The 25591-nt window shown below is 30.1% G+C and overlaps 1 protein-coding gene across 1 annotated transcript in view; it reads left to right on the top strand.

Moving 5' to 3' along the window:
- LOC129968807 (putative phosphoenolpyruvate synthase) overlaps positions 1-23792 on the top strand; it is a 58577-nt gene extending 34785 nt beyond the window's left edge. The window contains exons 23-40 of the mRNA XM_056083070.1: positions 472-544; positions 633-737; positions 836-1000; positions 3888-4022; positions 5212-5299; positions 8423-8505; positions 8586-8648; positions 9606-9698; positions 9794-9853; positions 11567-11661; positions 13022-13085; positions 13914-14077; positions 16965-17043; positions 17147-17207; positions 18290-18366; positions 21783-21885; positions 22083-22157; positions 23531-23792. Of these exons, the coding sequence (XP_055939045.1) occupies positions 472-544; positions 633-737; positions 836-1000; positions 3888-4022; positions 5212-5299; positions 8423-8505; positions 8586-8648; positions 9606-9698; positions 9794-9853; positions 11567-11661; positions 13022-13085; positions 13914-14077; positions 16965-17043; positions 17147-17207; positions 18290-18366; positions 21783-21885; positions 22083-22157; positions 23531-23622 (1675 nt within the window). The 3' untranslated portion in view covers positions 23623-23792. The remainder of the gene's footprint in view (positions 1-471; positions 545-632; positions 738-835; positions 1001-3887; positions 4023-5211; positions 5300-8422; positions 8506-8585; positions 8649-9605; positions 9699-9793; positions 9854-11566; positions 11662-13021; positions 13086-13913; positions 14078-16964; positions 17044-17146; positions 17208-18289; positions 18367-21782; positions 21886-22082; positions 22158-23530) is intronic.
- Positions 23793-25591: the final 1799 nt, after the last annotated feature.

The following is a 25591-nucleotide window of genomic DNA, read 5'->3' as shown; positions in this document are numbered from 1 at the left end:
ACCTGCCATATAATCAAATAATAGGAAAATAGTTTTATAAAAAGAATAGAGGACGATGGGAATGTATCATAGATTGGTTCTATTTTACCAGTACTCTAGTACTGGTACTATTTTACCAGTACCATATATTAAAAAAAATACAATTTCAAATAATGGGAAAGCAATTTCATAAAAAGAACAGAGAAAGAATGGAACGTTTCATATATTGGTTGTTTGTTTCCAGTATTCTAGTCATATAGTAAAAAAATTAAATGATAAGAAAATAACTTTATAAAGAGAACTGACTTTCTTTTATTTACTGAAAGAGAATTGTTTTGATTATTTATAAATAAACTGTAAGGAAGAGTGAAACTATGTCAAGCATAATGTACTAGATGACAATATTTTTATACTTGTGCAATCTTTAGTATTATAACGAATTTCTTTTTGATAAATAGATCAAATATTTTAACTCATTTTTTTTACTTTCAGAGAGGTTATGCCAAGCGCGATTTCACCTCTAGGGATTGATCTTGCAACAAAATACTTCAACATTGGAACGAGAGTAATTGGAATTTTCTTTAATCGATGGAAAATCTATTTTAATTTCCAAAAGTGAATGTGAACTAATAATTTCTATTTTTCTTGTATAGAGATTAATGACTGGGTTCGGGTTTTCTGATATTCTTTTCAAGTCTAAATACTTTTTAACTGGTATACTTATATTTAACTATCGTATGATGATGAATGCTATAGAGGTAAGTTTGTTTCTATTTGAAATTTTTTGGATAATTCCTGATTCATTTTTGGTAACTTGATTAAAGTTTCTAGATCGTATATTTTTTTTATATTTTAGATGATCATTCAGCATGGTCTTGGCACGCCAAGCTCTGACGCTTTCATGATGAGTGTATATGGCAGAATTTTAGACGATCCAGATCTAATTCTGTGCGCCAAGGAAAGAAGCGCCATTACGAAAATGCCAAAATTGACTCTGAAAGTCCTGATAGCAACTAAATGGGTAAACCATAAATTTATTAAATAAAACATGATGAACATTTCAAAAATTTTGACAATTATATTCAAAATATATTGTGGTATTTGAATTTCAAATTAAAATGTTATGATCAATTTGAAAATGAATATCATAAATTGTGTTTCACTTTTAATTATTCTGTACATTGGCTGTGAAAAATCCAATGTTTAAATTTATAAAATACATAAGTTCTAAATGACTTATTTAAAAATAAAGTAAGCAATGTAGGAATTAAATTTGATGGAATTAGAGTTGTGCTATTAGAATAATTTCTCTAGTATCTGTTTGCATATTTTCTAATAAAGGTATTAGCCATCATTCTAAATGAAATCTGTGAATTTTGGGTAAGGCCAGGGTCACTAAAAATGCTCAGATATTTATTATCCTTAGAATTAGCCCCCAGGCGAAAGTGCAAATGTCCCCATCCTTACATTGATTCAATTTTAGGCATTTTATACATTATAGTATAATCAAGAAAATCGAAGTCTTTCGATTGACCTAAATACTGATTCTGTTTTACAACAGGACCTAAACCAAATTTCATATATCTAGATAGATACATTTTTGAATTATTGTCTTCATATACAAGCGACCATATATATCAACAAACAGTCTATTCGTCGACGGATTTGGTTCGAATTTGAATCATATTCTGGTGTTTTGCTTTAAATAACACTTTCTTTATGTATACTTCTATATGGCAAAGTAAAAAAGTGCCTATGTCTTTATTTGGATGATGCAAGGCCAAGTTTTTTTGGAGTCCATTTTAATGACTTAAATTGTTCAAATCAGGTTTGAATAAAAACAGATGAAGCGAAGATTATTTTCAAACTTAAAAAGCAAAAAGGGGGAAAATGTCAACGTCTCTTTCATTTTAGTTGATCAGATGTTGACCTGGATCTAATCCTTATTGGTAATCAATTTCAGTAATATAAAAAACTTGAGACAATTCTTACTGGTGAAATGCTGATTTGTAAATAATTTAAAATTTTTTTAATTGATTTGAAAATAACTTCAAGTGAGAGTAATGATGGATAGATGTGCCATGTCCTTATCTTAGTAGAAAGAGTTTATGTCTGATTGTTTTTTTTCGATGCGAAGAAAATTGAGTTTAAAATTTTCAGTAATTAAAAAAAATATTCAAGCTCTCTTTAATCAAAAGCATCAGGTAAACTTCAGATTACTTGAGAAATATAAAATAATAAAAGAAAGAAGTGTCAGTGTCATCGTCTCAGTGAATAATTTGTTGATTATGTTCTGAAAGTTTTTTCAGATCGTTTGACTGATTAGAAAATATTCAAATACCAAAGCAGATTAAATGAAGATTTGTCTTTTATGTCTAAGATAAAACATATTTTTTTAAATTGAAAAATGAAAAGGCTTATATTGACATAAACCTAAAAAAATTCATGCAATATCTAAAATAGAGGATTATTTTTGGTTTAAAGCAATAGAGGATTATTTTTTATTTAAAATAACTAGATTTTATATATTACTTTCAAATATAAATATATAGTAACTATATATTCATAATTTGTTGAGTCTTTTATATTAATAAAATTAAACGGAATCAGCTATTTCGCAGTTTATATGAAATGTCACCTAAGGAATACCTTGATATTAATAAAGAAATTAGAAAATATTTAAAATTTGTACTTTTAAACTAATGAAGTAATATTTTATAAAAAATAAACGATACTTTAAATGTTAAATCGATATTAATATAAATGTACTTATTTTACTAAAATTTATCATGTGCATTTTCATATAGTTAATCATTATATAATCATGAAAATTTAAAGAAATTTATATAAAATATTAAAGCAATGAATAATAAAAAGATGATAAAAAGAATAATTAATGATAAAAAAAAGTAAAAAAATAATTCTAAAATGTAAATATATATATATATATATATATATATATATATATATATATATATATATATAATGAAATTAAGTAGTGCTAATTATTATTTTTACAGATAATAATTAATTAACTATAAAACTAATAATTATTTGGGGGAAATTTTTTATTGAGGTCAATAAATAAATAAATATTTTGATTAATCCAAAGAGATAAAAATAAAGACAAAATTGAAACACTATAAAAGAAAAAGATGTATAAAAGATTTTAAGTAATATATATATATATATATATGTGTGTGTGTGTGTGTGTGAATGGCCGGAAAATATGCCGTTAGAAATGTAAAAATCTCTGACGAGTTCGTAAATGTTCCATCTAGCTCAAAGGGGATAGAAATGTGGGGGGGGGGTAGGCCGAAATTTTCATTTCGCTCTTAACATTGAAGGATAGAAAAATAAATCCTAATTATCAAATTAGAGCTTCATTAAGACGAACAAGTTTTGTATTTCAAGATTTTCGATAATTGCAATATCTTAGAAGTTAACGGAGGGGGGGGGGCTGAAAAGTGATTTTCAAGCCCTAATATTGACTGTTTTTCACATCAACAGTTTATGTTGCCAGATAGTTGATTAGATGTAAAGGAATCTACCTTTGCCTTTCAGCTTGTTTAAAACCGCAATCACTTTCATTCGTATTTAATCGTATCATATCCGACGGACAAAATATTTGTTTAATGGTATATGCATCCGATTTTTATAAATAAAATAACTAATTTAATGAAAATATAATCGGTTACTACTTAAGAAAAATTGAAATTATATTATTATGCGTTAAAATAGAATAAAGTAATGTTCAACTATTAAATGAATATGTATTAGATATTTTAAATAATGTACACAAGTGTGGAGCTATTTTCTATATTAATGAATATTAAAGACCCCCACAGGAGTTTGAATTTTAATATCTAATTCATCAGATCTCTAAATTTATTAATATTCCTTTTCAGAATGCATACTTCAGCGACTTCGGTATACAAAAAATTAAAAAAAGGATTGTCAATTATCATCAGAAATTTTTGAAGCAGAAAACCGCAAAAGAAACGTTTAAAGCTTTGATTAATTCCTGCTCTGATTTTGATGAGGTAAGATTAATATTTTACTCTTATTAGTGAAATATCAACAGAACTTTTCAGTGTGAAAAAAAAGTAAATTTTAAAATTCTTTCATTTTAATTAAAATAATGGCAAATAGGTAAACACTTTTTTCGACTTGATCTCGTGGATATGAATTTTAATTTATAGTATTTTTTTTATAAACTGAGGTGGTTAGAATCAAAATAATTATTTAATTAATATAATTTGAAATATATACTGATAGATTCAAATGTCTAGAAATATTTTATTTTCATTTCTTTTTAAGAAAGCCTTGTTTTTTGCAAACAATGATCCTTTTATTCACTACTGATAAAAATACAAAAAAGTTTGTTGTCAATTTAATATTTTTAATGGAATAATAATTTAAAATATTGTCACGTAAGTACTTTAGTATGGAACTTAATGACACACACAAGAAGTAGAGGTAAACCAATTTATTAACTCAACTCTGAACTCAGAACACAATGACTGACAGATCTTCTGCCTTTATACTAGCAGGGAAAGTTCCAGAATACTTTTCTGGAGACAGTAAGAAAAGTTCGCATAAAAACACTTGTCTGGTAAACTAAAGAAATGTCCAGAATCTTCTGGAACATGAAATAAAGGAAAACATAAAATCAAGGAACTAAATATTTACACATACTATGAATCGCATTGTTTCTAGCGGGATTCGAACCTACGGTCTCTTGATTACGAGACCAGTGCCATGACCATCGGCCACGTGGATTCGACTGTCTCTTTTTCAATGCGGCAATATTAAAAACTAACATATTTCTTTTCAATAGATCGAAAATTGTCAATCTAATATTTTTTTAATGGAATAATAATCATGTAAGTATTTCTCGAGTTTCGAATTCTAGATTCATTACAATTTCCGAATTGCGCTGGCCTTCATTTCTCTACAGTGATCAAATACTTTTCCTCGCTCTTTTTTTTTCTGCTTTTTGTCTTAATTACACACACACGCAGCGCAAATTTGTTTTAGGATGACGTCACACAATTTTAGTGGTAATTAAATAACTTATATTAAGGCACGACATCATCTTCGGTTTCATAAACACTGCCTTATGTAACAATTTAGGTACCGAAAAACTTTATCATTTTATTTTTTAAAAAAAATTATATTGTCTTGTTTATTTTTTTCATGGATTTATGGTCTTTCTTTTCATATGTTTAGGTATGTGAAAGACATATGACATGTTCATCTGTCTCCTCGGAATGGAATATGTCTATGTACAATGTTTTATCGAAGGATGCAAAAAATAGTAAGCAAGGAAAATAATTTCGTATATTCTTAATGTTGAATAATTTTAAGCTTTGAGGTATGAATGAGCTATTTGATTAATTATTGTATAAAACAATGCCCCTTCTAGAATTTAAACATTTTAAAAAAGAATATTTAATAAGAGCAAAGTTATACTAAGACAAATTTTAAAGCTTAGGTTAAATACAATAATAATAATAATAGTAATAAAAATTGGAATATCAGGGCAATTTTATGAATATACAAAAGAAAGAGAGAGATGTTTTACAATCGAAACAATTTTGTATTGCTAAAACATGGGGATTACAGATAAAAATTCTGTTAAATAATTTAATAAAGAGGATTTAATAAGAGCAAAGTCATACCACGACAAATTTTGAAGCTCAGGTTAAATGAAAAATAATGATAATAATATTTAGAATTTCAATGCAATTATATAAATATATAAAAGAAAAAGAGAGATATAAACCTTTTACAATCGAAATCATTTTTATAGCTAAACCATGTGGATTACAGTGAAAAATTCTGTCTGTCTGTATCAGTCCAGTCTTTGTCCTATTTGTTTGTTGTAATGCAAATATTTTAATTCGCCCTATTTTAGAGCATTTAATTATCTCTGAATAATTATATAAGCAATACGGTAAAATAGATATTAACTTATTCGATTTTACTAAGGCTCAATATGGAGGATAAATAATGTCAAAATGTTATTTTAAAAATCTATAATGGCTCAAACATTTCAAACAATAATAATAAAAAAAATTCAAATTTAATATTTATTTTTCTTTTATTGATCGACCCATTGCCATTGCCTTTTAATGATCTGCAATATATTCATTAAAGTATTCTTTGAGCTTAGTGCATTTCTTTAATGATATTTTCGTTTTGTTTAATTGTTCTTTAAATCTCGAAACTCTAATTACAAAGATAATAAAAATAATTGGTGGACATTTTTCAGAATTAACCACATAATTTTTTTACTTCCTGGTATACAAAGTTTAGAGGAAATAGCGCAATAGACAAAAAATGTGAAGTCAAAATTATGACAAATCTCTATGTTTCAGAAATCTCTGAATCGGAGAAACATATTTTTGTCATTTTGTCTCTGTCTGTGAAAACGATAACTCAAAAATATGCTTTGAGCTAGACGAATGAAATTTGATAAATGGAATTTTTGCTTTGGAAATTTTTCAAATTTATAGATTTCTATCAGTCGAAAGAAATCCATACGTATTAAATTTGTCTGTCGGAAAGTTGAAGTATAAGTGAATTCTATAGCTACGAAACGAAAAGATCTAGATCAATGAAATATGTTATGCGGATTTAGAATCTCAACTGTATATTCTTGTTAAATTTTCAATGAAATTCGACAAGAAGTGGACCATCTGTTGGTTATGTACTTTCGAATTCATGTAAATGCGTTTATTCAAAGATGGAATGACTTTAAAAAAATTGATTTCGATATGTTTGTTTGTGATTACAACTGTAATTCCGTGTCAAAATTTTGCGGTGGCCTGGTGGTAAGGTCTCGACTTGTGAGCCGTAGAGTTTCAGGTTCGAGACCCGATTCCACGGAAGAACCATCGAGTAAGGGGGTCTGTTGCACGTTAAATCCGTCAGACCAAACGTCCTCCTGCTGGTGTGGTGTGGTGTGGAGCCAGGGGTGCCGGCTCAGGTGTCGTCCTCGTCATCTGACCGAGGTTCAAAATTACGAGGTCCGTCCCAAAATAGCCCTAGTGTTGCTTTACAACGGGACGTTAAAATAACTAAACTAAACTAATTGTCAAAATTTAGTTTGAATCTCCCCCCCCAAAAAAGTATACAGTAACAATATTGGAATATATCAAAGTATTATTGAAGCATTTGTTATGAAGCCAGTGTTATGCAGTGTATTTGTGACCTTGCCCAAGATCTGCAATTTTATACAGGGGATAGAGAAGAAGAAACAAGATCTTTTTTGAAGAAGTTTAGGAGATACCACTCGTTCTGACTTTTATTGTGAGCCTAAAAATGAGAGAAAAATCTTTAGATTAACCTACGATAATTTTTTATTTTATTAAAACTTTAATAATCGAGTATATTATGTATTATAAATTTTTATTTACTTTTTATTTCAAACTAATAAATACAAAATCAAATTCACACTATTCATCGTTAAACCACATTATGAAATGTACTCACGTTTCAAAATGAATTATGGCATTAATTATCACAACGAAACAATTTTTAATCATCGTTTCCGCACATATTCTATATTATGAATTTTAGTACTAGATTTTAAAAATAAAAGGTGTCCCAAATTTAACCGAATATTTGAATTTGCTAATATTCGTGAGTTTGCTAATATAATAGTAAAGTGTTGGCCACCTTATTAAAACAACCCTTTGACAGCTGATAGTTTAGGATTTGTAAAAAGGGAGCGCCACACGATGAAACAAAGTTTTTTATTGTTGAACATTATTTGAAAAATAATCAAAATCTGGTGGCTATAGTTCGAAAATTTGAGAATCGGCCCCCTAGATCATGTGATTTAACACCAATGGATTTCTTTTTATATAGTTTTATTTGAAGTCAGTGATCAATTCCAGCAGGCCGACAAGCAAGCGTGCATTGAAGAATGAAATTCAAAGCTGCATCAACAAAATTCAGCCACATTTGTGCAAAATGGTCATGGAAAATTTTAACAAAAGAGTGCGTATGTGCCAGCAAAGCCGTAGAGGCCATTTGCTCTATCCCATATATAGCCCTATCCCGTGTACTTTACGACTCAATTAAATATAACAATTTAAAGAAAAAAAAACTGTTTTTTTTTATTTAATTTAAATCTTGTGTTGATACGTTGTTCTGTCGTGTAACGTTCCATTTTTACTAACCCTAAACTGTCAGCTGTCAAATGGGTTTTTTCAATAGGGTCGTTAACACTTTACAGCACGAATGGTGGTAAATTCATATCTTGCATTAATTTTGGGAAACACTTTAGATTGCAAAAGTAATTTAAAATCCTTCCTCTTTATAGAAGTTTTTAAAGTTATTTCTCCAGAATAAAACAGAATATCGAAATATTGGGAAGTTAGATTTCAAGAAAATGTATGATGATTCAAATTTGACGAATGGTTTCCTACAGGTTCTGATGTCTACAGTGATTTTTCTTTGTTTTTGGCCTCTACTTCTGAAGTAGAAAGTGCAGATGTTCCTCAAGCCATGCAGGTAAAATAATGCGAATAAAATTGATATCAAACATTTTGACATTTATTTTTTTATCTGGCACTTCTATTTTTATCTTTCAGAGACTGGCATCACAAATAACAAAAGATATTGGCCGTGAAAAATTTCGATCTATGACAATCGAGGTAAGCAGTTTAGAAGAATTCTTTAGAATCATTAGATTGAATCGATACTTTCAAAAGAAAAATAAAATGTTTGAAAAGAGAAATCTAAATATTTAAGATATTAATAGATAATTATTTTAATTATCAAGGACTTTTTCCTGTGTAAAGTGAGTTTTCAGTTTATCAGTTTTTTATGTTTTGCTCCATTTATTAAAACAATGACACAATATGTATATAAAGAAATCGGGAAAAAAAAATTCTGAAACATTTTCGCGTTTTTGGTATTTTTGATTTTGACAAAAGCAAAAAATCAGAATTTAGTTGTGCATGCACAAATAAAAATTTATTAGAAATTGTCTTGGGGTATAATAAACCTTCCTTTATTCTGTTGCTTCTTCTGTTCTTTCTGTTTGCACTTTCTGGTGAGTGTGAGATGGATAGGGATGGGTACTAGTGGATCCACTGGTTGATTCATCAGTGCCCATCCACTGGTATTGAAAATGAAATTTCTTATAAACATTCATGAAAAAAATATTGATATATTTATATGTGATAAAGCGTCAATTCCAGTAATTCAAAATCAATCTTTATGGAACCAGTAAAATTATGATGATTAGAATAAAGCAGAGAAAAATTTCGAATCTAACGTAAAAAAACTACAGAACATTATAATTTAATACAATAAAATAATAAAATAAATCAAAATATAAAAAAAAACAAAAAGAAAAATTATATATATCTATATAATATAAAACATAAAAATATAAGTAATAAATCAAGGTTTACAGTATTCATATTGTTACTATCTATTTGAGGATTCTTTAGCAGTTTATGCATTTTTAAATCTATTGTATTAAATTATAATGTTCTGTAGTTTTTTTACGTTAGATTCGAAATTTTTTCAAACATTCAGCATTCATCCTTTTGTACTGATGGAAAATGTACTGGCGTCTTATTAATTAAAAAATTATTTGATAGGAAGCTGAAGAATGGTTAAATACGACTACTTCATTATCTGGAAATAATTTCAAGCAATTTCTTGAAAGGCATGGCCATAGATGTATTCAAGAGGTAAATTTTTCTATTAGAAATCCCTGAAACTTTTTAGAATTAAACATAAATTTTAAAAATTGAATGGCAAAATTTTTTTTCAAATCCATTTTCAGACAGATGTGCATTCTACTACTTGGTATATGGATCCCAAACCATTGATCAAGATTTTACAGGTAAATATATTTCCAATATCATTTATGGGCCATATATTTTACAATTTCGAATATGGTCTCTGTTTCAAGGACAGAAAATTCCAGCTTCAAAACTTTAATAGACAAAAGAATGTCACGTGTCTGATAGATAATAAACCCAAGGAAGCGAAAGAGATGTGGTTGGTGCATGCGACAATTCTCAAAGGGCACATTTGCTTGAGTACCGTCCTTGCTATTTGAACGTTGTTCAAAATGACGAGGTTCCATCCAAAATAGTTCTAGTGTTGCTTCGAAATGGAATGGTAAAATAATTAAACCAAATAAAGCCAATGTTCTTCCATTTATGGGCTATTATATGGACCATAAATTTTCCAAATTCGAATAAGGGGTCGGTTTTAAGACCAGATGATTCCTACTTCTAATCCTTGATTAAATCGAAGGACAGTCGCGTGAGCTGGAAAGGTGGAGGTTAAGTACATGGAGGCCAAATGCTACATTCCCCCGCTGGCGAGTAATGTAGCTTGCGGTAGCTCGAAGAAGGCCCTCCCGCTTAGGTATCATCCTCGTCACTTGACCATGATTTTAAATGGCGAGGTCCAAATCAAAATTTTCTAGTGCTGCTACAAAACAGAATTATAATATTATTAAATTAATTAAGCCAATTCTATTTATAAATAATTTGCGATTTTTTTAGGGGAGAGGGGATTTTCTCAATACTGGAATATGAGAATGTAACCACATTACACTTTCAAAAGTATTCGCTAACAAATAGTGTTGATAAGTACCACGGTGGACACTTTTCAAAATAATCCTATAAAATCACCGTTCCTGTAATATTACTAATTCATTTTTTTATTATTTGCTTAATTTAACTCATGAGCATATATTACATCTTATATATCTTATATAGTAACAGGCGTACTCCATTGGGGAAAGCCCATCAGATATGGAGATGAGAAGTTGATATATAAATAAGTAGATTCCCGCTTCTCTGACAATTATAGTAGTAATCTGGAATTGAGCTGACATCATACTGATATGGGATTGTGCTCTTTCATTCGTGGTGGACGATGAAATGTCCCATGATGGAAGTCATTATGCCTTCATCTCACTCTCTGATTTTACCGTCATGGCGGCCTGATCTTCATTTTTACAGTAAGCTTTGGCATGGCGATGATGACTCGATTCTGATTACTCAACATGGAAATATCGGTTGAATCTCAAAATTCAGATCATCAAAGAAGAAAAAATTTCTAAGTTGAAAATAAATGAAAATGGTATTCATCTCAACGATGAAATGCATCATTATATAAAGAATTTAAAGTATGTTTCAAAAATGAATTTAAAATTGAAAGAAAACTGGCATGATTGAAAATATAATTTTTAGAATTTTAAAATGTTGTAAAAATCCTTTTTGCACTCTAATATTTTAAGAAAATATCGAATTGAAAATTGCATTTTATTTTTATAAATCTAAATTGTATTTAAAAATTCATGAAAATCGTTTCGAAGTATATATTCCCTACTTGAAATATATGTGTACCGTGGTAGAATGTTTTGGTTTAAATGGTTTGACCTGAAGAGTGCCAACGCACACACACACACCACAGTTTCAGCAGAAATTAATATTTAAAGAATTACTTTAATAGTAGAAAAATCTATATATTGATTATAAACAATGCGGTTTAAATTTTTTTATTTGTTTGAATAGATTTTTTTTTTTTGCTGTTACAGAATCTTGCTGGAGTAAATAAAGGGGCAGAAAAGAAAGAAGAAAACATCGACGAGATATTTTCCAAAGTCCACATACCTTTGAGTTTCAAGTCTAAGTAAGTTAAAATTGGAATCATTAGAGATTTTAATATAGATAAACAGATCTAAAGTTTAAGACAGAGATTTATAAACTGACAACGAAAATACCCCTATTTTGTTATAATAATGTTTTAAATGTGTTTAAAGCGTTTAAATTCTTAAAAAATATGAAAATTGAAACAGTTTTATAGGGTAATTAATTAAAATTGTAAAATAATATATTATGTGAAATTTCCGCCTTATGCTATCGTTTTCAGTTGTTGTTAAAATATTTAGCAAAAATCACCTGCATATGCTGTCGATAGTAATTGTCAGCTTTGCTTGCATTTTCTAATTGCTCTATCTGTTGATTCAACAACACTTAATATGTTTCGTTTCACTCATTGGTTAACGATAATGCGAACAGATAGATAATTTAAGGGGGGGAAATGCCTGAATAAAATACGGAATATTTTATTTATCTTTTATCTTTTTAAAACCCACAAAAAATATTCTTACTCACTGCTAATTAAATTTCATTTCCTTCTCAACTCAATAATTGATGATGATGTCGTGTCCGCGTTACCACGGAAAGGGGGTGCAGTAGCTTCTGAGGTTAGAGACCCCTGAGCACCAAAGGGCAGAAGTCTGACTTCTAGCTCATATGAAGATGAAACTCACACATTCGCTTGCACAACCCCTTTTTACAGGGGGGCACAAAAAGCAGAAATGTAGTGATATTGGCATATATAAATTATGCTTGCACTGTCTCATAAAATAAGAATGGAAAATAATATATTTCTACTTATTTTGTGCAAATTTTGATTGCTTAAATTGCCTCGAAGGTCATGCCATCATTAGCTAATGGATTACCAAATATGCTTATATATTTGTCAGATAGTGCGGTAGCGTTTCTGGAAATACGAATGTTGTTTATTGTTATTTCGGGACAATCTTTGTAAAATTACTTAGAAATACTGAGCTAGTGATTAAGTGATAAGGCGTATTCTTTACCATTGAATAAGTATTTAATTTCGCAAAAAAATATATAAGAATTTGATTTTTCTATTGCATGAACTGAAATAATCATGTGTGATTCAATTTGATTATTTCGACCAACTGTTTTGTGTATTGTTATAAAACTCAATTAAATGCATGATTAGATGCTCTTTTAAGGGCAATTTTCTTTTCATAAATATAAAAGCACCTCTGATCAGAATAAAGGTATGAAAGTTCTTAAATATAAAATATGAAATTTTAAATGACTTTCATGCAATTGGCAATTATGTTTTATATTTCATTCTGTGATACACATTTCACACTTATCTCATTTGCAAGATTAATTTTTAGAAAGTTATTATTATTATTATTTTATTAAAAGCAAAATTATCTTTATAGGTTATATCTAAGGTTTATTTTGCCTCAGTGTCGTAGATTTGTCCGAGCAAGAGAAGCATGTAAGGTGAGTTAGTATTTTTTATTTAATTGAATAATTATTTGATAAACAATTAGATAGCTCTTGAGGACTGTGGTTTTCTCAAAATAATGTTTTTCTTGTTCTTAAGTTGTACGTTTCTAAAGACGTAGGTATTTGAAGTTGCATTTATAGATTACATAATTAAATCGAATATCCACTACAGCTTTTTGGAAGTACTCACCACATTCAAAAACAGATGCCTTGAATTTAAATTTTAAAAATTTTCATTTTTCAAAACATTATTAAATGTCCCTTTTCACATAAAAATATGAACAATATATATTGAAGTCCCAAAGAACAATTTCCTTCTTCTTCCTAATGTGGTGTGAAAGTTCGTAGAGGAGGAGAGGGCCAACACCGGTGTCGTCTGACAGCGGTTCAAAATTACGAGGTCCGTCTCAAAATAGCCTTAGTGTTGCTTTAAAAACGGGACATTAATATTAAACCAAACCAACCAACATTGCTCCTGACTTTAGAGCAATTATTAGAAAGACTATTACTCCAAGGAGTTAATTTCACTCTTAAAAAACAGGAAGTGTAACATCCTCACCTTTTCAATTTCACTTTTCCAAGCCAGGGATCCTTTTCAGTTTCACTTTTCCAAGCCAAGGATCGTATGATAGATTCATAAAAAGTGTTAAACTGGCGCCAAATATCAATATTCCGTAATTGTTGTTCTCCAATACCAGTTCGGTTTTACCGAAGGTCCACAATTTTATACGAAGGGCATTAGATAACACATTGTTAGAGAAAGTTGTTTTTATAGGAATATTTTTTTTTAATTTATCTATGTTTTTTTACGAATATTACTAGGCAAACACCATGAAATGCTTCGATTACTGGAGAAAGGCCTGTAGACGTCTTGGAAAGCAAATGGTATCTGAAGGGCGCATCCCTGACGAAGATCTGATTTTCTTTTTCACGTTTGATGAAATTCAAGACCTCCTAAATACCAGATCACCTGCTATCATTTCGAAGTAAGAAGCAGCTTTCTATTATTATGATGGTACAATTTTAGTACATTATTCAATAATGCAAAGATAGCTAAACTTTTCGCAATCGCCGTTTCATTGAATCTGAAGAATTGTTTCGTATAATTCAATTATTGAGAGTTCATAACTAAGATATTTCTCAAGAGATGAGTATTGAGGGAAAATCACCCTCTATAGTGTAAATACAAGCTTCGGTTATAAACATATTAGAACTAGGAGAAACGAATGATTCATGCATATTAGATATGTCTGGTATACATGGACAGTATTTTAAAATTTATATTGACTTGGTCCATGTTTGTAAAGATGGACACCTACGTTCTAGCATGTTAGATTATTGAAATTATTGTTCCCATATATTTTATTTCTATGATGATATGTTAATTTAGTATTTTCAGGAAGAGTATCTAGAATCAGTTAAATTATTTATTTAATAAAAGCTTGATTTAATACTGGTACTAAATGGTAGTAGTAGCGCCACTCAGAACTTGCAAATCAGGTTTGCTTTATATGCATGCTGTAAAGTTCGTGAGCGTTTTTTATCTTTGAAATTTGGTGTATTGAGTTGGTGTTAGCCAAGAATGCCTTTAAGAAGACGAAGAAACCATTATCAACAGCTCACCGAGTTTGAACGAGGTCGCGTAATAAGACTACGAGAAGGTGGATTTTTTTCTCGCGATATTGCAGAAAAACTTGGCCGGAATGTGTCCACTGTGCATGATTGTTGGGAGCAGTGATCAAGGGATGATATTGCCTGCAGAAGACCGGGTTCCGGGCGGTCATTTAATACTACTGAAAGGGAAGAACGCCGTATTTGGCGTACAGCTGTGGCGCATTGTACTGCGTCTGCGATAGAAATTCGAGCTACAGTTGGTACTATAGTGACACAACGAACTGTTATAAATCGGTTACTTCAAGGACAGTTCCAAGCCATGCGCCCTGTAGCATGTATTCCATTGACACCAAGCCATTGCCGTTTGGGGCGCCGATGGTATCAAGCCAGAGTTCATTGGAGGACGGAATGGATATCTGTTATGTTTTCTGATGAAAGCAGGTTTTGCCTTGATGCTAGTGTGTTGGTCAGAAGGAGGCCAGTGGAACGCATGGAACCAAACTATCTGCGGCCTAGACATACTGGACCTACACCTGGAGTCATGGTCTAGGTAGCAATTTCCTATGACAGCAGGAGCACTCTCGTGGTTATCCCAAACACACTGACTGCAAATTTATACGTCAGTCTGGTGATTCAACCTGTAGTGCTGCCATTCATGAACAGCATTCAAAGGCGGTTTTCCAACAGGATATTGCTCACCCTCATACCGATGTTGTAACGCAACGTGCTCTATAGTGTGTCGACATGTTACCTTGCCTTGCTAGATCACCAGATCTGTCTCCAATTGAGCACGTATGGGATAGCACTGGACGAAAACTCCATCATCTTCCACAGCCAGCATTGACAATCCCAGTATTGACAGAACAAGTACAACAAGCATGAAACTCAATACCACAAAGTGACATTCGACAACTGTATGACACAAGGCATGCACGTTTGCAGGCTAACATTTGAAATTCTAGCGGATACACCGGTTACTAATGTAACAGCATTTCACATTTCAAATGCATTTTCTTGAGTTAAAATTAACCTGTGACCTTGAAATTTAATCAATTAAACATCTTAGCTAAACAAATGCATTGTCCAAATTACATTAACCTACAATAATTTTTCTTGGTGTTGGGATTTTTTTTCCTTCAGTGTATAATACTTTTTGGGTTACTCTCGATGATCAAGACTATTTATTGTTTATTTAGTAAACGGCAACAAGTCCGCGTAATGTAGGGAACAAACTCTGGGGATAGAAAAGCTTCAGACAATATCCATGCATTGTAACAAACGTATAAGCATTTGTTAGTATACATAATACATATAGTTTATATTATATGTGTATTTTACAAATATTAAACTATTATTATACAATGAGATTTAATACAATTTCGAAGTCAGCTTAGAAAGTGTAAGCAGAAAGATAAATGAAGTAAGATAAATGAACGCTTAAAACTAGCAAATCAGAATATATTTTCTCACTGTACCACACACTTTTATTTATAAAATGTTGTATTAAGAATTAGAAAAATTTGATAGTTACAATGCAGAAAGCAATCATAATAATGTAGAAAATAATTTGAAAATAATGTGGGATAAAGTAGAAAAATTATGTATAGTTGTTTTAAATTTTTAAGTTGAAAATTTTTATAAATAATAGATAGTAGTTTGTAGTAGATAGTAGATAGTAGTTTGTCTTCTATACAATACAAAAAATCATTTATAGAAATATTTTTATAATTTCAAAAAAACGTTCATCTACGTATCAATATTTAAAAAAAATTCAAACATTCTTTTAATATAATAAAAGTTTTAACAATGAAAACCGTATTAAAAAAATTACATCTCTATGACTTTCTTTTCTAAATTTCTATCCTCATATTTCTAAGAAAAGGATAGAAAAAGTATTTAAATAATCTCATAAAATCTCTGTTTTTTTAAAAAAAACATATTTTAAAGTAAAATTTATTTATTTTCTTACCAGAACTAGATTTCTGATACGAGTAATTATCCTTCAAATTGAAATAATATTTGTTTAGAAAAGACTTATGACAAAGAACTTAAAATAATTCAAAATTCTTAAAATTCTTAATTTTTAGAGATTCTGGTGCTCGAACACTCATTAATTTTAGAATTTTTAAATAATGTAGAACAGAAATTGTTAGCATATATTACTTACCACCAATAATTCCATGTTGTTTTAAAAGAAAATAATAAAAAAAATATGAATTATTAGGCCTTAAAAGGCTAATTTTTCCCTAATTTTTTCAGAGCCATTCATCGGAGGAAAGTGTTTCCAACTCTTCAAAAATTTAAATATCCTGAAATAATGAAAGGTCTTCCAAAACCGGTGAGTATTATTTGTAATTCGTCTTCTTTTCTTTTTACGAAAATACGAAATATTTTGCTCGTTAGGAAACACTCATTAATAAAAGCCTCTTTTTTATTTTCAGATAAATTATGAAGATGAATCAGCAGATGCTTACCAAGATGTTGCAGATTTAGTTATGAAAGGTAATTTATATTTAAATATTGATGTAATTTTAGTTATAATAAACACATTTTTATTTCCTCTTGCATAAAATAAGAAACGATGAAGTTTTGTTGTCGTTTGGAAATTTGTTTTCAACATTTTGATGAATCAAAACAAATCAAAACTCTTTTGAATTCGAATTCATTTCGCATCTCATTTTGAAGTAAAATCTATATATACATATATTAAATTCTAAACCCAATCAGCGGATGAGGAAAGATGCTATTTCGATCACTATGCTGGATGTCCATTAAAGTCTTTCTACAATTTATTAATCTAAGAACAATGGCAAGTATTGCCATATACTTGATGTCTAAAATTATCATACTCTACATAGTAAAATTAATTGCAGCGCCATCTGGTGGCAAACAATGGAATCACTAAATATCTTTTGATATGAACTTAGGGCAGTAAAATATGTTATGAACGACGACAAATATTGCCACATATTTGATTTCTAAAATGATGATGGCCTACAGAGTATGAGTAACTACAGCGCCATCTGGTGGCAAACAATGGAAGCACTCAATATGAGACTTCAGCAGTAAAATGTGTTATTTGAGTGATTTCTAAAATATTACAAATTTCCTAATAACTTTATTAATGCTGAAACGGTCCAGACACCCCTAAATGAAATTACGATTGCACACGAAATGCTTGGATATCCTTGTTAAATTCCTGTCTTTTTCTAAATAAGATTTATTGAATATCCGAAGTGTGATTTTTTTTCTGTTAGATACTCTTGTCCGGATGAATTGCGGGGACATAGGTTTTATCCGAGTATACATTTACTTATTAACAGTGGTATAAGTTCTGTCCTCTTTTGTACATTGAACCTTTAAGAGTAGGAGCTATCATTAGGATCCAGAAAAGGGATAAGAAATATTCTTACTTTTGATGGAGAGATTCTGGCATTCCAATATTCCCATATATCTGAATGCAAGTCATCTAACGGAATGAGAGGGTTAAATATTTTAATCGGTGGATAATTCATATCATTTCAAAATATTTTTTACTGTTTTTTTTTCTCAATTTTAACGTAAAATTCTGCTAATTATTTTAGGCACACCTGTAAGCCAAGGTATTGCAAAAGGATACGCTAGAGTAGCTTTGAATATTAATGAAGCAAGTCACTTGAAGGTCAGTAAATTTGTTTGCTAATTATATTTTATAAAATGCATTAACACTAGATTAATATAAAAGTCGACTAGTCGAATAATTGATTGAATTATTCGAGCAAGAAATATATTTAATGCTTAACATTTGTTATATATTTAATGCTTAACATTTGTTATATATTTAATGCTTAACATTTGTTATATATTTAATGCTTACAATTTAAATTTAAAATGGACACGATTGTATTTCTTATAAAATCTAAGTTCGTTTCATAGTTTGTTATATTATCGGAAATAAAATGATTTGTTCTGAATATTCAATTACACGACGGCTATTAAGTAAGTTTCCCTGCTTAGTTATATCTACAGTTAATACTAATGAACTGATTTCATCGAAATTAACCGTCTTTGGCGACCAGCTTGTTCACTCAGATTATTGACTATTTAGGCTATTAAACGATTTATATAGGATGCATATTTTAAAAACAGCTTCACTCCTTCATTTGACACAGCTAAAAAACACGAGTTTCATTGAATCAGTCAATCACAAATTGTTGCAAGGTTTCATGCAAATTAAACAGTGTATATATTACGAAATATATCCAAAAGTAATAATTCTACTTTGCACTGAATATTTACAGAAAATAATTTTTAATTATAATTTTAACAGTAGCAAAATCACGCTATTGAATCTTTTGTTGTATGAATTCGAGTTGCAACATAAAATTGATTATAGATTATAGATTGTACATCAAATTAACATTTAAAGGAAATGATATTCATATCATTAAAGAAACAGTTTGTTAAGTTTTGAGATAAAATAATTTTTTGAGATAATAGATGAAAGTCAAGAGGTTTTAAATAAATTATTGAATGAAAAATAAATGAAGTTAATAGGTTAATAGATAATAAAATTTTTGTAGACATAACATCAATTTCTACAGCTAATCATACCCATCTGGTAGCTGCTAATCCCTTTTCGAGTTTGATTAAATTTCCTGATTAATGCCTATTCACATCACTTTAATTTGGAGTTTTGGAGATTTTGGTAATATAGTGAACCCTCCCCAAACATTTCTAATTATAAACTGTAACTCCATAAATCAGTACATTGGTGAATTCAGTGCAGTTGTAAAAATGTGCAATCTAAAATTTTTATTTATATTTGATTGTTTCATTCTTCAATAAGTAATAAGAGCTATTTCTGTACGATTTCAGCTATTTCTGCCGTTTTATATGTACAGGTTTAATATACAGTCTATGGGAACCATAAATAAATGTATGCAGCTGAAAGAAAATAATATCAAATTTTGAAGAGACAATATTTTTTACAGATGTAAGATTAGCTCATGGAAAATGCTTCACTTGGGCTCCGAGATTTTTTGGTTTTTGGTTTGGTTTTGGTTATATTAACGTCCCGTTTGAAGCAACAGTAGGGCTATTTTGGGACGAACCTCGTAATTTTGAACCCCGGTCAGATGACGAGGACGACACCTGAACTGGCACCCCCCTCTCCACACCACACCACACCACACCACGCCAGCGGGAGGACGTTTGGTCATGACGGATTTAAAGTGCAACAGACCCCCTTACACGACGGTTCTTCGGTGGAATCGGGTCTCGAACCTGAAACACTCCAGTTCCAAAGCCGAGACCTTATCACCAGGCTTGGGCTCCGAGATAATTATATATGTTAATATAAGATTATGTTTTGTAAGTTTCCCATTGTAAGCTATTTATCCATTTATATTTTTGCCATTTGGATATATACCATTTTCAATGCATTCATTATAATTATTGATCTACTTTGAGATTCAAAAGTATCAAAATATCTTCTGTCCGTGACTTTTGTTACAAACATTTTTGCCAGAATACATCTTTTCATACTTTCTTCACTTTGTTATTTCTTCAGGGTGTTATTTTATGACCACTCTATAGGTTTTGCTATCTTATTTCATTCATCCAAATTTTCATACTTCTATTTTAAAAGTTCGTACATTTTCCGTTGACAAACTGATCTTAAGATCATATTGTTTTAAATAATTATAAATATAATCAATAAGATTAAGCCGGATCTCACAGTATAGGTTCCATTGTGAAGTGTATAAGATATTATTTGAAAATTTCTAAAATGTTAATAAAGACAAATTCCGAGTTTCTCTTTTCTATGCCAGTTCCCAAGTGTAAAAGATATTTGAATGACGTCCAACATTAGTCCATAACCGCGTCAGTAAGTGTCATAGATTCTTTTGAAATTCTTCTTCTTGTCCGATACAAATATGAAGACGAAACTCTGCAGTTAACACTAAAACATATATTAAAAACTACCCTCTTAAAATGTTTTTAGTGGAAATGTCCTATCTAATTTCTTTCTTAATTTTAATGACTTAAAATTGTATAATTTTAGATGATATTGTCATTTTTTGTTTCGTAGTATGGGTTTATGCCACAAGAATCAATATAGGCTAAACTCTGCAAATAATTCATTAAAAATAAAGAACCTGAAAAATTTGTGAAAGAGTAAAGTCATTCAAATAATTAAAATTCAGTAAAAAAAACACAAAAGTTTTGATGAAAGTATGAAGTATAGGTGATAAAAAAGTAATTGTTCAAAACAGGTTTATCAAAGTTTAGTTATATTAACGTTGTAAAGCAACACTAGGGCTATTTTAGGACGAACTTACCCCCTTACACGACGGTTCTTCGGTGGAATCGGGTCTCGAACCTGAAACACTACGGCTCACAAGCCGAGACCTTACCACCAGGCCACCGCGGCCTCACAGGTTCATCAAAGGATGAGAATAATGAAAACAAAGGACAGATTTAAATGCATATGTAATACCAGATTGTCTTCAAAAAATTAAAAACTTTTTATTTTTTTAGAATTACTCACCCTCCAAATCTTTCAAATTTAGAGATGATAAGTTGAAAAAATAACAACAATGAGTATTAACAATAGAACATAAAATTAAAATACGCACACAAGCATGAATATCAGCAATTGTATATTGTTGTTGTTTTAATGGCACTTGTCATAGACAAGCCCACTGACTTTAGAAGTGAGTGACTTTAAGCCAAGGATTCGTCTTTTGTTTTTTCAGTAGCGCCATCTAGGGCCAAGAGTACGACTTAGCTACACATACACATCACAACACTTTTTACGAGGTGGACTTCATCCATGCATTTCATTCACTCATCCAAGATCATAATTTAGACCTGAATCAGAGAACGATCACCCATAATCCAGTACCCTCAGAGGTATTACTCTCGACATAGAGGACTTAGTGACCACAACAGATTTATATGTGCGCTAGCCACTACACACACGAGGAGTCTTCGGCCGGCCCCGCAATTATATATAAATAGGAAAATTAATACATAATGGTATTATTTAAAGCACATTTCATCTCATAATATTTCCTGTTTTATATTTTTCAGCCTGGCGAGATTTTAATAACTCACAGCACGGACATTGGTTGGAGTCCTTATTTTCCCATTATCGCTGGGGTGGTAACTGAAATTGGTGGACTTATTTCACATGGTAATGTATTACAGTGCAAAAAATTAAAAAATAATGCCAAAAATATAAGCAAAAATAAATTTTTGAATAATGATGATTTGTCTTTTTGCAAGATAAAATTTGAAAAAAGTCTTTTCTATTGAATGTATTGTTTTTTAAGAGTTTTAATGGTAATATTACGAATATTTCGTGCACTGATTGGCTTTTCTATTTTATAGGAGCTGTTGTTAGTCGCGAGTATGGTTTGCCCTGCGTCGTCGGCCTGCAAGAGGCCACGAGAAAATTTCGCACAGGTATTTAAATTAGTTAATTTGAAATTTCAACCTGTATTTCCAAACATATATATAATATTCTGGATAAGAAAGTGTAATATTCCCTGGATCACCCGAAATGGCAACTGATGAAGTCGCCTGTCTGGAAGTTCCTCAACTTCAGACAGACGACTGCATTTACAGAAAGATGGGAATAGGGGAGGGTTGTAATAAACTCAACTGTATTGACATATCCCGACTTATCAAAATGAACTCTTCTGATATCCCATGATGCCTCACTTCTTTTCCACCTTTTAGAGAGAGTCGAAAATACTTTATCTCCTAATTAATGCCTGGAATTTAATACAAAAATACGTTGCAGTAAATACAGAGCAGTAATGACTTCATATCAGATGCGTAATGTACTGTCTATTATGCGTATTGGTTTAAAATGTGGAGACATATTTTTATTTTCTTATTGGTAAATTTTAAAGTTTATATATAGAGTGTATCAAAAGAAAGGTGAGACACTAAGAGCAGCAGTAGTACATCAAAAAGATACTGATAAATGCAGTTACTTCTAGAAACTCATATATATTTCTCAAATAGAATTTACATATTTTTGATACATTGTTAATTTCTGTACCTGGTAAAAATTAATTTCTGTACCTGGTATCCGCAGTGATAGAATTCAATTCAGAGGCTACTACTCTACCATTAGTTTCTATTCATAGATGTTTTTTAATAAGACGAATATCCAGAACATCGGTTCGAATTCAGTTCCAAATTCAGTTCTCATCAAAATTTATTCTGGCATTTGATATCTAAATTTAGAACTTAATAAATTGATATTTAAATATATAATGTTATTTCGTATAAGTATACATAAATGTGCATTTAGTAGTGGATGATTATAATAACCATAAGAATGATGAATGGATGAATATAATAACCATGATGATGATAACCATAAGAATACTCGCTCCTTTCCTAATTTTAAAAGGCTGATATTACAGGCAATAATTTGGAATTTATAAACAACATAAAATACGTCCGACGAGTAGAACGTTCGCTCTAGAGGAAGATGTTCAGGAATTGTCGTGGAGCTTTTAGTTATTCGCATGACAATCATTGCGTTTTCAAAGGAAACGAAGAGAATATGTTGGTATATTGAAAATGCCTTCTGAGGAGAAATGCTGTATATAAATTAAATAATCAATGTATTTCATTTTTATTTATTATTAGTGCATGGAACATAATTATTTTGTTCCATAATTTTCATGTACTCCAAACCAGTTTTATTTTGCAATTATTTTTGTAGAGTTAGATAAACTTGAGTCAATGAAACCTAACTCTCCCCTTTTAAGAACAGTAAAATTATTTTTAAAAAAACAAATTTTCTTTTATTTTTTTAGGCGATTATGTTCTGCTGGATGGGAAGAAAGGAGTTTTGCAAAGGTTACCAAACCCGAACAGCAATGACAGAAACGAAGTTACAATTTCATAGCAAATGTTTCCATTTACTTATTTATATACACTGTGAAAAGCTGTTTCATTTTGATAATCATTTGCCAATTTTTATCTATTCTAAAAACATCAATTGTTGAAGAATCGATTTCAAAAATTATATTTATTTACTGTGTGTTTGAAATAAATATAAAATGCTCTTTAAAAGTTGATTTTTTGTACTAAATTCATAATAAATTAAATTTTTTTTATAAAAAATGAAGTTTTATAGTGAGTGTGTTGTGATTTTTTAATGAACGGCCCGGTTTTAAATACACTAGTTTTAATTTCCACAAACACAGTTGCACTACAAAATTTACAAACACACGTAGACAATTAGGTTAAAGAAAACAGTATGGTTTCGTTTATATACCATTTCCAACCGAAATCATTCGGCGTTACCGCAAGGATTGCTCATAGAGAAAAAGTCGACCTCAGGATGCAGGTCTCCCGTTCAACTGATTGTCTTCTCTAAAACGCCACAAGGGGGCGCTCTCAGCTCAAGGGGAAAAAGAGGTGCTACAGCTTTCATTTTTTCCCCAGCTTTTATAAAATAAAGGTACTTATTAGACAGATGTTTCTTTTCTTGGACTTAATTTGTTTACTCTGAAGTAACTTAATTTCAGATTGGATATATAATACTAGAAAGAAAATTAAGATTCACTGTTAAAAATTTAATAGCGTTGGATTTCATAATCCGATTTTTTTTCCGATATTGCCACATCTAATCTTTCTCAGTCATTTTCTGGCTCGATATTGCAGCCAGTTTCTAATCTTATGTGTTTAAAAAATAAATATTTGTATGTGTCATGCCTTTCAATCGATTTTTCTTACATTATATGAACATATATAAGCATGCTTTTACCCATTCCTATCAAAATCAAATTACTGTAACTTTTGTCATCTGAATTTCAGATTCCTTACCGATAACCATCTAAAATCCTTTTAAAAATATCCAGTAAACTCATCATATCGGGGAACGACTCAATTTCTTAAGAGTAAAAGTCACATCTAGATTTTATCGCCCTCTTGCTTTATGACTTCTATCTGAGAACCTATCTGCTCTGCATAAAATATTTCATATAGTTAAATCAATTTAAAAATATCCAAAAATTACAGCATCGTTTTCTTAAATGATTTATGGATTAAATCATAAAAATAATACAAGTGTATTTGTTCAGTTCTTCAATTATGCACACACAATATTTTACAAATTTCAATTATACACAATATTCAATTATACAAATTTCAATTTCAATTATACACAAACATTATATTTTACAAACGTAACAAAATCCTGGCGTTCTAATGTTTAGAAGATATTATAGCCTTTTTATCTTTATCTCTAAAAAAGATAAATGCATGTTTTCATTCTATAGTCTAGCTCGTTTAAACTAGAGGTACTACCTTGGCAAATTGAAAGGTGGGAAAATACACCTCAGAGGGAGTTTTTTTTTTTTTTTCAATTTTTAATTAACTGAAAATTAGGCTAAAACTTTCTTTTTCATACGAAAATATCACAGTATAAAAGTTATTTCCACGTGATCACATAACTTATATAATTAATGGCTATAATTAATGGTATAAATCAGAGAGAGTGTTCTTCTTGAAATTCTTTAATGCCCCTCCCCCCCCCCAAAAAAAAGAAAATGCATGTAGCTTTCTCATACACAGAAAAGAGTGAAATATGTTTCGAAACAAAACATCTTTCCTCCAGCGATTAGATCTAAAATCTGATAAAAATACAAAGTTTTGATGTAAATACATGTACCAAAATTCTTTCTTCTATCTCGTTGGGATTTCGCAATAACACGTTTTCAAATGCGTAGATAGACAAATTAAAGACAATCAACGACTTTGTCGATTTGGTCCAAATTTTTTACAAAGTTTAACATAACTAGAAATTTTAATATCCAAATCATATGAAATTATATTTATGCATTCTGTTCAATAAGAAATGGTCATAAATT

Source organism: Argiope bruennichi, chromosome 5 (assembly GCF_947563725.1).
Source record: "Argiope bruennichi chromosome 5, qqArgBrue1.1, whole genome shotgun sequence".
NCBI lineage: Eukaryota > Metazoa > Arthropoda > Arachnida > Araneae > Araneidae > Argiope > Argiope bruennichi.
Note: the sequence above shows the minus strand (reverse complement) of the source record. Positions and strands in the feature narration are given on the sequence as shown.